The sequence below is a fragment of the Schistocerca cancellata genome, chromosome 7 (assembly GCF_023864275.1).
Source record: "Schistocerca cancellata isolate TAMUIC-IGC-003103 chromosome 7, iqSchCanc2.1, whole genome shotgun sequence".
Taxonomy (NCBI): domain Eukaryota; kingdom Metazoa; phylum Arthropoda; class Insecta; order Orthoptera; family Acrididae; genus Schistocerca; species Schistocerca cancellata.
Window position 1 is genome coordinate 306,773,127 of NC_064632.1, and position 15,991 is coordinate 306,789,117.

Below are 15,991 nucleotides of genomic sequence, written 5' to 3' on the forward strand. Positions count from 1 at the left end.
TTTCCTTCTCCTTCCCTCTTTCCTGACGAGGCAACCATTGGTTGCGAAAGCTAGAATTTTGTGTGTATGTTTGTGTTTGTTTGTGTGTCTTTCGACCTGCCAGCGCTTTTGTTTGGTAAGTTTCATCATCTTTCTTTTTAGAGAGATATATATATATATATATATATATATATATATATATATATATATATATATATATATATATATATAATAGAAGGAAACATTCCACGTAGGAAAAATATACCTAAAAACGAAGATGATGTGACTTACCAAATGAAAGTGCTGGCAGGTCGACAGACACACAAACGAACACAAACATACACACAAAATTCAAGCTTTCGCAACAAACTGTTGCCTCATCAGGAAAGAGGGAAAGACGAAAGGATGTGGGTTTTAAGGGAGAGGGTAAGGAGTCATTCCAGTCCCGGGAGCGGAAAGACTTACCTTAGGGGGAAAAAAGGACGGGTATACACTCGCACACACACACACATATCCATGTGGATGGATGAGAAAATGAAGATAAGTAAAAAGTATTTCTTTTGTATATCCTATGCCTCTTGAATCTTTCAAAACTTTTGAAGCAACAGGAAAAATTAATGGTGGTGTTTGGGAGGGTATGATTACAGCCCACTTCCAAACACGTATCCCGTGAGATCTGGAAACCTTGGAAAGGAATTATGCAATGCAATATCTATTCGCCTTTAATGACTGATTCCTTACTGAGGTTGTTCTCTACAAAAAGCATGCAGCACAGCTGTAACTGAATTATACCTGTTGAAATGGAGAGGACAAATCACCTTTTGTTACTGTATTATCACCAACTTAACAATATACACAATGGGTAGTGAACATGTGAGCAAATTGCTAGCTGCACCAGACAGATCCCAAATTGCAATCATTATGACTGAAATGTAGGTGAACTTTTAGTTTTGATGTATAAGTTAAAATTCACCCCAACTTTCTGTCCCCATTCAGGTAGAAGATACTGTCTAATGATACAAAATGAATGTTTTTGAAACACTTTGTATTTCAGCTGAATGGTAGGAGAAAGGCAAAGGTGTATATCTCCAATAGCAGCACATGAAGTAAAGCATTGTGGTGGCATTCACATCAATTTCAGGTTGATGACAGTTTTTGCTTTCTTTTGGTAAATTAATATCATGCACCAATTTTTTTTAAATTGTTGTGAAAACTGACTTACACTTCCTATTTCAGCTTTCTCAGTTTCTGTTAGCTTCTTCCCAGGTTGCACTGATTTAACAGGTACATTATTCTTCTCAACACAACCAGCTGTTTTAAGGCTGTTACTTTTTTCAGTGCTGCTCTCTATTGCATTTTGCCTGCAATTAACTAAATTACATAAAGCCAAGCATTTTTGTAAACTGCATTATTCTTAAATACTGTACACAATCATATTTTAATGTTCACCATTGATTACTTAACATGCAATAGATATAATTCACAACACTGCACAGTTTAGATTAATAAAACTATGAATATCTGATAAAATTGTTCAACTGAGTAACTAGCATACCAATGCAATATATTTAAAAGTAATTAAAAGTCCACTTTTGTTATAATCAAGATAGTGATCTGAATATAATTAATGTAAAAACGTATTTCTATTGTGGTACTTTGGTTCAATAACTGTGCTATTTAATTTATATGCTAACACTGTTCCAGGTCTACAAAGGCCTAAGAGGTAAAATTTATAAAGTGAAAATTTATTTCCAGAATATTTCAGTTAACATAAGTAAAAAATTATGATGAGAGGTCTGGAAAGGAGGCAGTAGCTGAGCTCTTACATTTCAGCAGATGCTGAAATTCCAGTATGGATGAAGGAGCCATTTCTTCTTTGGGATGTGTGCAAGGAAAGTCCAGTCTGTAATTTTATGTAATTGGTGAAAACACAGCACAAGGAAGACGATATGGCCAGAAAGGGTTACAGGGCTTGTTACATGGGGATGTCTGTATGAGCTGCAAGACTATTCCAGAAAGAAACAGCAGTGGTGGGCTTTCCAGGTCCGTTTGAGCTGCCGACTGCAGTGCAGTTGGTATGTGTGGGTGGAATTGGAGTTTCAACTGTCATATGGTGCCACTTGCGGGTTGTAACCACTGGAGCTAGCATCCATGGATCCTTTCTGCATAGGAGCACTCACACTCAACCATGCTCGGTGGATAGCATCTAGAATGCCTGGTCCGTGGTTCCTGGAGCTGTGGGGCTAGGAGATGGAGGACAGAACACAGTTGCTGCCAAAGGAGAAACTCCATGGGGCTACAGTTCCAGTGGTCCTGTATGTGCTCAGAAACAATGTGAATGCAGTTGAGGTGGTGGTTTTTCCCACTGTATTAACCCCTTAACCATCAATTTCATTTCATAAACATTAATGTATGGTTATTTTAATTAATATCATAATCAAAATTAACAATATAAAAAGAATATTTCCTGCAAATTCATTTTCCAAGGGGATCTGGGTGTGGAAGGGGGGGGGGGGAGGGGGAGGGAGGCTGTGGTACATACTGGATTAGTCATAAACACCTCCAGTGTTTCAGAAGACAGAAGTGTCTCAGGCATACAGGAAACTGACATCTATCCAAGTTTGTAACTCACACTACAGGTGCACAATATGGGCTTTGTTTATAATGTGGTAAACATCAATTCATGGGAGCAATTCACTGACACGTGTCCAGGAAGGTGAGGAGGTACCCCTCTTTGTGCATGTGGTAACTGAGGTGCCTGTCTCCGGGTGCAAACTAAGTCAGTATGACAGTAAAAAGAGAAGAGTTAACAATAAAACTTGAGGACAGCTGAACCTATAGGATGCAATCTGTAGTTATAAGAATTCTGCTAGGGACTTTGGTGCATAGCAAGTTCGACTGGTTCTCTAATAACCCATTATGGGAAATTTACAGCCCACTGGCAGTCAAAGGATTAAACATTTGCTGTTCAAACATCCATGCCATATGCTCTGCTTCATCATTGGATGATAGGTGAAATGGTGGACTAAAGAGGTATTTGATGGTGTTGAAGGTGCCGAATTGTTCAAAAGCTGTTGCAGTGAATTGGAGCTCACTGTCCAACACAATGGTATGGGAAGTCCCTTCAATGGTAAGAATCTGGGTTAACATGTTTTGTGTAGCATCAGTTGTGATGGATTCCATGCTGTCAGAGTAAGCATCCACAACAATCAGCCACATAGACCCCGACATGAGCCCACAAAGCCCAGATAAATGTGGCCCCGGGACTTACAGTGGTGGTTCAGGGAGCAAAATATTAGCATGGAGCAATCTGGTGGCAGGCACAAGCATAACAGCTGTGCACCATGGCCTCAATGTCCTTGTTCAGTCCTGACTAAAAGGTGTTTCATCTTGTGAAGGCTTTCACTCATGACATACTCCAATGCCCACAACAGTTGAGGCCGCTGGGCAGTCGGGATGAAAACACGGTGAGTATTCATCTCTGTATCAAATAGGAGAACATCAGTGAAGACTGACAGCTTGTGGGAGAGAGAGTCCAGGGCTGGAGGTCTGGACTGAAAAATAAGTGGGCCATCCATGGAGGACATAGTGCATGACACACCATAAGATAGTGTTGCGACACCTGTCTGCAACAATTCAAGCAGTTGTAATCGGAAACCTATCCAGTGTGTGTTGCCATCCATATCGATGTAGAAAGATAAGATTTCCTGTTGACCAAAAGCAGGGTGTGGTCCTGTGGGTAAGTGAGACAGAGCTCCTGCATTTGCGTATTGTGCTGTGGGCTTGTATTTAATGGTATAATTGTATGAGTTGAGGAAAAGTGGCCAATGCTGTGACTGGGAGTGTGGCTCAAAGAGAACTACCAGGAGGTTTTGGTTTGTAATGAGTGTAAACGTGGTCCCAAATAGGTAAACATGGAACTTCTTAATTGCAAATACAATAACTAAACCTTCTTTTTCTATCTGTGAGTAATTATTTGGAGCATGTGTCAGTACCTTTGACGCATAGGCAATCAGTTGCTCAGTACCATCCCATTCCTATGTGCCAGAACTACACCAATGCCATATGGAGAGTTGTCCATCATCAAAATCAGTGGACATGATGAAGAAGAGGGTGTAGGCAGTGTGCAAACTACAGCATACGCTTCACCTGTCAACCTGCTTCTTAATGCCTTTCTTCCACAACTGGTTCAGTGAATGCATTACATGGGCTGCTAGTTAGAGGACCTCAGAATAATAATTCACCTTCACCAAAGAGCCTGCAGGTCCTGTAAGTTGTGGGTGGTGAGGTAAAGTGTCAATTGCTGCAATACTGGGTCAGTTGGCTGGATCTCACCTTCGGTGAGCAAGTGTCTCAGGCTTTACACCTGCCCATAAGAAAACTCGCATTTGTGTAAGTGGCACTTGTACCACACACCATGAAATATAATAAAGAGGGTGCAAAGATTGTGCAGGTAGTTATGACATGTAGTGCCCTTGACAATTAAGTCACTGAAGTATGAGCATGGATAGATATAGTTAACTGTACCAGGTATCTCTGGAAGACTGCCAGAGCAGAAGATCCCAAAAGGGAAGTGTAAAAATATTATGAGAAGTAAAGTTGCTACTCACCATATAGCAGAGATGCTGAGTTGCAGATAGGCACAACAAAAAGATTTTCACACTTAAAGCTTTCAGCCAATAGCCTTTGTCAACAATAGACACACAACACACACACATGGGCACACACGTGCGCACGCACACATACACACACACACACACACACACACACACACACACACACACACACAATCTTTTATTATTATTATTTCATTTCACTTTCCGAGTGTAACAGAGCCAAACAATTGGTGAAGTGAGGAATCAGAAAAAGAAATGTCGGGTACGGCCTTCTGCCATACATTCCCAGAGTGACGGACAGAATCAACCGTATATTGCACAAACATGGTGTAAAGACGATTTTCAAACCGACAAAGAAGATCAAAGAGTGTCTTAGATCAGCGAAGGAGAAAAGGGACCCTATTGTAATGTTTGGAATATACCGTATACCATGCACTTATGGAAAAGATTATGTTGAAATGACTGGACGATCACTTAACACCAAGATCAAAGAGCATAAGTGACATTGCCGACACGGATGTTCTGGCTGTAGAGAAGCACTATCACACGTGCTTGTTCAGAGAAGCTGTAGAAATACAAAAACATGTGAACAGTTTCAACAAGAAAGACGAAAGCCTTAAGGTAAACAGATCCTGGCTTCCTATACTGCAACAAAAGACTGTCGCAGGTAGCAAGAGGAGAACTGCATCGGAAATGACCGCGGAGAAGCCCTAGGACGTTGGCGCACCAGGTACATATAGTCTGCGCTCACAAACTCAGTTCCAGTTCATCACCGGCAATGGAGGGTGAAGCTTTAACAATGCCAGCCACTCATGCTGGCGAAACATTAGTAATATCATTAGATGAATGTCGGCTGAAGAACCTGAGACAGGAGCCTATAGGCAGTTTGTCAACAAGTGGCCATGAAAGCCTTAACAATTTTGTGATGTGGAATGTGTCAGATTCTACATAGTTCAACTATAACTTGTATAAATACAATAAAAAGATACAATGTAAATAAAAATCAACTAAACAACAGCACAATCAGTTAACAGAAAATTGTGTTTCACATGTTAGGGATGAGTAATATATTTATGATATGGAATGTGTCAGATTGTACACAGAAGAAATATATCTTACATAAATAAAAGATACAATGTAAATAAGATATTAGCTAAACAACAGCACATTCAGTTGACAGAACATTTTTGTTTCACTTGTTAAGGATGTGTAAAATATACAGGAGTCAAGATAAACTAAATATTCCAAAGGAAACACAGGAATACCAATAAATAATTGTCATATGGCTATGATAGTACTCAAAATGAAATGAATTATACTAAGCTTACAACACTTACATATTTAATGGTTATATACTTTTTCTTTCATGCATTCAACAACTGTATAAAAGGATTTCTCTATCAGGTACTCCTTGAGAGTTCGTTTGGATACTGGCAATCTTTTGTGAAGGCATTTGATGTGTGGTGGGAGAGCATTAAACAGCTTAATGCTGGAGTAATAAGCTCCTTCTTGAACCATAATGTGCAGATTGTTATTGGTTCTTGTGTTATAGTCATGAAATTGGCTGTTATCTATGTAGACGGAAGGGTTTTTACAGACAAGGGTCAACAAGGAAAAGTTACACTGTGAGGGGGTGGTATGGATCCCCATCTTTCGAAACAAGTGCCTGAAAGAGTGCCTGTGATGGACACCACTCATTATTCTAATGGATTTTTTTTTTGTGCAGTAAAAATTTTCTTTGAGAGAGGTTGGTTTCCCCAGAATATAATACCATAAGACAATAATGAATGAAAATAGCCAATGTATGTAGCCTTAATTGTGTCTTCTTGGCCACTGAAGTAATAACCCATAGTGCAAATACTGATGAGCTAAGTGTTTTATGAAGATGAAGAATGTCTGCTGACCAGTTACATTTGCTGTCAATAAAAGCACCCAGGAATTCTGTAACCTCAGCTTTTTGTATTTCTTGATCTCTGCACTTAATGTTAATTTCTTCCAGATTTATTTGTGGAGTATGGAATCTCATATAAAGGCTTTTATCTGTATTGAGTGAGAGACCATTTGAAGAAAACCAATGTACAATATCATTGAAAACTTTATTCATAGTTTGTTCAAGATTATTGTCTGTAAAAATTGTCAGCTAGAATTATAGTTTCATCTGCAAAAGAGTAAATTTACTGTTTGTATCAGAACAAAGTGGAAGATCATTAATGAAAATGAGAAATAGCAGTGGACCCAATCAGAGCCTTGTGGCACACCACAACTTACTGAGCCCCACTCAGATGAGGCAGTTTCTCTGAATGAGCCATTCGGCATTACAGTTTGCTTTCAGTCCTTTAGGTATGATTGGATCCACAAACCAACGGTACCACCCAAACCATAATATTCTGCCTTTTTCAAAAGGATTAGATGGTTTACACAATAAAAGGCTTTTGAGAGGTCACAAAAAATACCTACTGGAGACATTTGTTTGTTCATGTCTTCCAGAACTTGGTTGGTGAAACAGAATACTGCTTGTTCTGTAGAAAGACCAGCATGAAATCCAAACTGACTCTGGTTTAGCATATTGTGGAAGCTAAGATGATTGACAATCTACCTGTGCATGAGTTTTTCAAGAATCACACACACACACACACACACAAGTGTGAAAACCTTTTTGTTGTTCCTATCCGTAGCTCAGCATCTCCACTATATGGTGAGTAGCAAATTTCCTTCTAATAATATTGTTATATTCCATGTTGGATTTTCCAAAAGGCAAGTGCTTATATTTGTATAAGCCAAAGGAAGTTTTAATGACCATAAAGCGCTAGGTTTCCACCTGTGCCTGTGCATTAGGTTTCTTGACCACTACCAGTGATGTGGCCCTACTGGCACAGTTTTAACAGGTTCCGCCACTCCGGGTTCATTGCGGTGATTGAGTTCCTGTTTATTGGCTGACTGTAAGTAGTTTGGAATAAGTCATACCCCATAAAAACAGGGCTTTGCATTGGGATCCAAAAAAATTTGAACCTGGAAATATGTGATGCATCCCAGGCCAGGATCAACTATAGGCACAAAAGTTGAAATAAAACAATCCCTTGTTTCACATTCCTTTTTCGATACCCTAATGAAATATTCTCTGAAGAGGCAATTCATTGAAAGTTTCATAATTTCAGTTGTGTCTAATAAGTGATTTCATGTAATACATTAAATTTCATAAAATTTATTGTTTCATTTGTTTCCTAGTGTGGCATGTTTGTCCAATATATACTAGCTTTATTTTACATTCACTAATTAAGCCATAAGTAAGAAAAATTATGTTGGCATTGTTGTTTTTCACTATTTTGTATAATGTGATGTATATCTTATGTAAAAATCTTTTATTTGTATCTGCCAGTTTGGGCATAAAATACACAAGGTTTTGTGTATAGTTATTCATAACAACTTTGAATTTTTAATTGTTAGTTTTATAAATTTGCCCTATAGTTTTGTTAACTTTATTGTTAAGAAAATATAAATAGGTGGAGCAGAAGGCTCAAACAAGCTCACTGGGAGACAGTCCATAGATGCAACCACTCTGTTACACATCAGTGTAATAATCTAATAGTTGTACTATGGTTTTGAGACTATGTAGCCTGTTATGTGGAGTGGCCTCCCACTAAGAAGAAGTTGAGCAGCTTGTCATTAATAAACCACTATAAAATGACTGGGTACCTGGATTATTTCATGGAATTCAAGTAAATAGATCCAGTTTGCTGATGAAATTGACTGGGACGATGACTTCAGGAGCAGTGGCAGGAAGCAGATTACTCTGAGTTACACCAAACTAAGATATGTATAAGCAATGAACCAAACTTTATACCACTGCAGAACTAATTACTAAAGTGTAATGTTTGGACACTGTTCTAGCATAAACATATGTATTTGTTGGAAAGTTACCTTTGAGTGGTGGAGGCCAGAGTGATCTATAACAGATACCCCTATGACCACATGTTCTTGATGTCTTTGGAATGCAAGTATGATAACAAACTTTTCAAATTCTGTGTTTAATCAATTAATCTTTCAATGATTATTTTTTGTTGTATTTCAGTCTCCCCTGCCAAAAAAAATTTCGTTACACTGGCAGAGGAGCTGGGATAGTTGCAACTCTATATGGAGTGCTAATATATGTACAACTCCTGGTGCCATGAATAAATGACAGATGAATCTTGTTTATGGGTAATTTCCAAGAATGTTTGCCTATCGAAGCCATGGGCTCCAAATGGTAGATATCGAACATGTGATTCTAAATTGATCATACAACTGTGGTGGTGGGCGTTATGATAAATTATTTATGAGTAGCTAGGGAAACCCAGCAATTTATGTTGGTAGTTACTGGGATGTCTGGTATTGTAGATGTTCCTTTGGACAAGTGCCTCGTGTGGAAGAATCTAATTCCATGTTTATGCAATGTAGAAAATTGTTTGCATTTTTGTCAGAAATATTGACTAATACTGGATGATGAAAGGAGAGACTGTGTAGACTGCACTGGTGTATAGTCTATAAAAGTTCTTAAGAAGAGTTCTGATAGTGAAATACTTTTACAATTTCACTGCGGAAACTGTGGTAAATGAACAACTATTGGTAAGAATACATGGTTTGACTTTTTCAGATTATCAATCCAGACCAGCATGATTCTTGTATCTTGATGGATTAGGGACTACACCCTGCAAGCAACAGCATCAGAAACTGGCTTGTCTACTAATGCCGTGTGCAACTATTTAAGGTTTTGCAGAGAAGTGTGTTATGTAATAGTGACAAACAACAGTGTACTGATTGGTGGACCAAATAAAGTTGTTGATCTGGATGAACTGCACATAGCAAGAAGGAAAAACCATAGAGAATGACTTTTAAAAAATGAAATCAAACATATTTGGGTATTTGGTGGTATAGAACTAGAGTCCTGGAAGTGCTTTGTGGTAAGAGTGTTGTCCAAAGACAAGATAACTTTAATCAGTTTGATAAAGCACTTTATACTGCCTGGTAGCAAAGTGATTACAGATGGCTTTCAGTCCCACAAGACATTAAAAAGCAGAAGGATTCAACAACAAGTACACGTCTTCTGATTGTCCCAGTGTGTATATGCAGAATATCGAGTGGCTGTGGAAATCAGTGAAATCTTCCAGTAAAAGAGAAGGGCACCCAGGAGAAAGAGACATAGTCTACTAGTTTCAGTATCTGTATTTCTACAACTTGTGGTTGCAAGGAAAAGTTGATGCATGTGACACTCTACACATATTTCTGTGTGACGTTGGCAGAGTCTACCTAGGTCATGGAAAAAAGGGAATGCTTCCCATAGCATACACGTCAAATGGACTTTCTCATGATGACAATGTCAACGTCGAGTGAGGTAAATTGTTTCCTTTGTAATTACAAGTATTTTAGAAATGCTCTTCTCTTTTCATTGCTGTAGTGACCAGTATAAACATGTTCATAATGCCAGCCACCACAGTCGCACAATCGATTTGGAATCACATGTTCAATATCTATCATTTGGAGCCCACGGCTTCAATAGGCACACATTCTTATTTCTTGGAAATTACTTGTTTATGTGTGGATGCTAGAAAATTGACAAAATTGATGCTCAGCTGTAAGGTTTGCAAAATTGCCAATGGACGAAAGATGAATACTCTGTTTCTCAACTATATTGGTTTGGAACAAATTCAGTGTTAATTTCAGTTGTTCAATGGTTAAAAAAAGTGCTACAATAAATCTATAATAGTTGCAGTACAAGGTTTTATCAGTGTGATGATTCTTGTGTAAAGAACATTATTTATTGATTTTTTAAACATTGTTGCAAGTCTAATACTCCCATTATGGGTGAGAATAATGTTCTTCATGTACCTATGACCACTAGGTTGGATTAGCAAACTTATGCTTCTGTTGTCACTCGCCAATCATTCAAAGCGCTGCCGCGCAATTACGCGCGTCCTCTACGTGCGGCGCCATCTGCCAGCCATGCAGCAGCTGCACCACCTAAGCGGCCAGCCAAGCCGTGGCTGCTAGACTGGGACTTAGTGCTCATTCGAATGCTAACATGTACACATGTCTTGCTTGTCAACTTACACTGTGACTTATATGTGTTGTGTCGTTCTGAAATATATGTGTTAAACTTGACGTTATAACAATTGGCGACAAGGATGGGATTTTTCCTTTTCACCGTTGACCCACAGGGTTCCATGGCTACTGTCGAGCAACTATTGCAAAATCTCCTTGAACAGCAAACGCTTCTAACAGCGGTGATTCGCGATTTCGTCGCGGCGTCATATGCGGGGCGTTTCTCGTCGTTGGCTATACCTCCTTTTCCTCCTTACGACGAGACGGCGGAAGACTGGTCTGATTATGAAAAACGTCTTCGACAGCACTTCTTGGTATTTCATGTCACGGATGAACAACCATGTAAGTCTCTGTTCCTTTCCTGGGTTTCACCTCAAATGTATCGGTTGTTGTTGCAATTGGCTCCTTTGCAGGATCCTGCATCTTTGTCCTTTGCTGAAATGTGCTCACTTCTGTCTGTCTATTTTCAAAAGCAAACGCATGTGGTAGCCTCTCGTGTTGCCTTTTATCATTGTCAAAAACAGCCACATCAATCCTATCATGCTTGGGCTGCTGAACTTCACAGCCTCAGTCGAAAGTGTCAATTTGTTACTGACGTTCACAAAGAATCCTATGCCAATTCCATGGTACGGGATGCTATTATCTGGTCGGCGCCCGACAAAGAAGTCCGGCAACGTGCCCTTCAGTTGGCGAATCCGACTCTAGATGAAGTTCTCTCCATTGCGCAGACTTTTGAAATTTCTCGCGCCGCTGGGGCGCAAATAGAGGCGTGGGGTGATGTCGGGGAAATACAACCTCTGTGCGCTGTTGACGACGCGTGCGGTGTGCCCCCCCAGCCGACGTGGCCGCAGTGCGCTCCCACGTGCAGCCTCGGCCTAGCCGTAAACAACCCACTAAGAAACAGCAGCAAAACCCCCGGCAACTTCCTTCATGTCCGCGGTGTTTTACGAAACATTCACGCAAGGATTGTCACCAACGTTGGGCTGTGTGTCACAATTGCAAAAAGAAAGGTCATGTGTCTTCCGTTTGCAAATCCGACCACATACATGATGTTCATGAACATGACGCTGATTCTGATTCTGTGTTGTCTGTCAACTGCACTTCTTCCCTTTCAGGGAAGTTATTCCTCACTGTTCAAATCCTTGGTCGAGATGTTCACATGCAAGTGGATACTGGTTCTGCTGCCATTATAATTAATTCTCAGACGTATCTTCAGTTGGGTTCTCTACTCCTGTCACCTGTCACTCGGCAATTACGGATGTACAATAAACAGAAGATTTCTCTCTTGGGACAGTCTAATGCTGAGGTATCTTACAAATCCATCGTTCGCACTGTTCCCATATTTGTGGTCGACCAGAGCAACGTGGAAAATATTTTTGCTTTCGATGCCTTTCGCGTTTTGGGTTCTCCATAGATGACTCTGTCAATATTGTCTCTGATGCTATTCCTTATGCTCAACTGGATTCCTTGTCAACGACTTTTTCGCCCCTTTTTTCTCCTGGGTTAGGCCGTGCAAACAATTTTGAAGCTCATATCACGCTCAAACCCACTGCTCGGCCTAAGTTTTTTCGGGCTTGGCCCATTCCTGTGGCCCTTCGTGATCGGGTAAAACGGGAGTTGGATCGTCTCACTACTTCAGCGGCCTTGCTTCCTGTCACTTCCAGTGAGTGGTCCTCTCCTGTCGTTGTCGTTGCTAAGCCAAATGGTGATATTTGTCTCTGCGGCAATTTCAAAGCCACTGTAAATGCTCAATGCCTCATCGACACTTACCCTATGCCCCGTCCTGAAGAACTGTTCACTAAACTTGCTGGAGGCCAGTATTTTTCTAAAATTGACCTGTCAGAAGCTTATCATCAACCTCCTCTCGACGCTGCTTCCCGGCAGTTTCTGGTCCTTAACACGCCTAACTGACTCTATCAATACCAACGATTGCCATTCAGGGTTGCTAGCGCCCCTTCTCTCTTTCAGTGATTCTTGGAACAATTATTGCTCCCTGTCCCTGGGTGTATTAATTACATGGATGACATTGTTGTCACTGGCTCCACCACTGATGAACATCTTCTAAATGTCCACACACTTTTTCATGTCTTACAGACTGCCGGTATTAAGTGTAATCTTCAGAAATCACAATTTTTTCAGGCATCTATCACGTACTTGGGGTTTCAACTCTCTCGGGATGGTATTCGTCCACTTCAGCAAACTGTCACTGCTATCAATGCCCTTCCTCACCCTACATCTGTTAAGGAACTGCAGGCCTTCTTGGGGAAAATAGCATACTATCACAAGTTTTTACCGTCTGCGGCTTCGGTGGCTCAGCCGTTGCATCGCCTGTTGCATAAAAACGTGCCTTTTCACTGGTCCGCATCATGCAAAGCGGCTTTCCAGAAATTGAAGACTATGCTGAAACAGGCCCCGTGCCTGGATACTTATCGACCTGGCCAACATCTTGTTCTTGCCACAGACGCCTCTCAATACAGGGTCGGTGCAGTCCTTGCGCACCGTTTTTCTGACGGTTCGGAACAACCCATTGCTTATGCCTCCAAAACGCTCACGGATGTCCAACAAAAGTATTCTCAAATTGAGGAAGAAGCTTTGGCCATTATTTATGCTCTTCATAAGTTTGGTGTTTTTCTCTATGGCTCAAAATTTCATCTTGTTACGGATCACAAACCACTTGTTTCCTTGTTTCATCCATCAACGTCACTTCCCGACAAGGCTGCACACAGCCTCCAGCGTTGGGCTCTTTACTTGTCTCATTTCAATTATGAGATTCATTTCCGGCCAACGGCTCAACATGCAAATGCTGAATCTCTGTCTCGCCTTCCCATGGGTCCTAATCAGGCATTTGATAGGGACGAATTTTTGTGTTTCCACCTGGATGTTGCCGAGCAGCGGGTTGTGGACGGGTTCCCCATCACTGGGGACAGGCTGGCGGCTGCTACAGGTTCTGACACTACCCTCTCCCAGGTTTTACGCTGTATTCAGAAGGGTTGGCCAGATCGCCCGTCCACTAAGACTTCTGATCCATTGCGGAACTACTATGCTTTGCGCTACCGCCTCACGGATAGGGATGGTGTTATCTTCCTCTCCACTGACAATGATTTACCGCATGTTGTGGTACTTGCATTTTTGCATGCTTCAGTCTTGTGCCTCCTTCACCAAGGGCACTGGGGTGTGTCTCGCACAAAATCTCTGGCGTGCCGTCATGTGTACTGGCCTGGCATTGACTCTGAAATAGCACACATGGTCGCTGCCTGCGGCCCTTGTGCGTCACAGGCCGCTGCCCCAAAGTCATCTTTGTCACCGTGGCCTTCGCCTGAGAAGCCCTGGGAGCGCATTCATGCTGACTTCACGGGACCCTTTTTAGGTACTTGTTGGCTCCTCGTAATTGATGCCTACTCTAACTTTCCTTTCATTGTCTGTTGCACATCGCCTACCACCGCGGCAACCACCAGTGCTCTCGCCCGCATTTTTTCTTTGGAAGGCCTCCCCTCTGCTCTTGTTACTGATAATGGCCCGCAATTTGCCTCTTCCGAATTTGCGGATTTTTGTGCTCGTCACGGAGATATGCGTGCCACGGCCCCGCCATTCCAGCCACAATCCAACGGTGAGGCTGAACGACTGGTCCGCACATTTAAGGCTCAGATGCGGAAACTTCTGACTTCTTCTGCTGCTGATGATGCGCTTCTCGAGTTTCTGGTGTCTTACTGTTTCACCCCCATGGGTGACCACAGCCCGGCTGAGCTCTTACATGGCCAACAGCCCCGCACGCTACTTCATCTTCTGCGGCCTTCCATCTCACGGCCGCGGGTGGCTTCACTTGGCCGATTCACCGCCGACGACCTCGTCTGGGTACAGGGATATGGCAGGCGGCCAAAATGGAGCCCGGGCCGCATCTTAAGACACCGTGGCAGACACCTGTATGAAATCCAGATGGCCATGAGTGTTGCAGTGTGTCATTCGGACCAGCTTCGGCCTCGTGTGCCAGCAACACCTGTTCCAAATGCCGCTACACCACCTTTGGCTCTACCTGACGCTCGGGATCTTGGCATCTCTCAATACTCACAACGCAGCCCTCTCACCGTCATTGCGATGCCAGCACAAGAATGGATGCCACCAGGAGATGTGCCCATGCAGGAACCGGATGACCATCCTCTGTCTGAGCAAATCTACTTGCCTCCTCCTCCAACGGACGCCAACACATCGCACATGTCTCCTGTCATATCAACTGGACTTGCCGCAACGGGCAGATTGGTGCATGGGGCCCCAGCAGATTCGATACCTATGTCTCCTGTCATCTCGACCCGTTATCATCGGGGACACTTCCGTCCATACGGGAAGCCTCCTCCTCAAGACTTTATGGCGAGTCAAACAACGCCTATGGAGGTTAGCCATCTCCAGGACACCTCCATCAAGACCAGTGCAACAATTTCAAAGGGGGGAAAAGTGTTGTGACTCGCCGATCATTCAAAGCGCCGCCGTGCAATTACGTGTGTCCTCTAAGTGCGGCGCTGTCTGCCAGCCATGCAGCAGCTGTGCCACCTAAGGGGCCAGCCGAGCAGCAGCCGCTAGACTGGGACTCAGTGCTCATTTGAATGCTAACGTGTACACATGTCTTGCTTGTCAACTACTCTGTGACTTATATGTGTTGTGTCGTTCTGAAATATATGTGTTAAACTTGACGTTATAACAGCTTCGACCCTGAACTTAAATTCTGAAACTCAAAATACATAGAAATGTGTGCTCCCCTGTACATGGTTTTGAATAATCAAGTCAACACATAAATTTAACTGAACAGTTATCTCAGTTGTTGGATACTAAATTGTTAGACCATAGCAAGAAAGGAGAAAAGAATGTTAATCAGAACATAAAGAATGTTAATCAGAACATAAATAGTAACTGTCAGAAAGTCTGTGCAAGTTTAATTTCTTTCAAACAGAATTTAGATACAACCAATATGAAACTGGCCAACACTAACATTCCTGTTGACCATATTGAAACAAAAGTTGATTGTTTAAGTCCAGTTACTGACTCAGAAGTAAAAGTAATAAATGATAGAATTGATGTCATTGAGGAACAGGTCAGATACACAGAAAAAAAAGTTATCGATGAGTTGCAGGAATATGTTACTTTCAAAAGTCAATATGCAGACAAGAAACTGAAACTGAACTCCATATTAGTTGCAGAAGAGATTAAATCCATAAACGAAAAAGTTGTATCAGTACCGAAAACTTTCAAACAGTCAACTTAAGAGTAAATAGTTTAGAAAATAACCTTGTTGGTAATTGTTACAATAACAACAATCTGTATGCCAACACATG

At 41.6% G+C, this 15,991-nt stretch overlaps 1 protein-coding gene across 1 annotated transcript in view; it reads right to left on the bottom strand.

The window, feature by feature from the left end:
- LOC126092472 (multidrug resistance-associated protein 1-like) overlaps window positions 1-15,991 on the bottom strand; it is a 409,434-nt gene that overhangs the window by 127,846 nt on the left and 265,597 nt on the right. Inside the window, exon 20 of the mRNA XM_049908086.1 lies at window positions 1,202-1,340. Coding sequence (XP_049764043.1) covers window positions 1,202-1,340 — 139 coding nt within the window. The remainder of the gene's footprint in view (window positions 1-1,201; window positions 1,341-15,991) is intronic.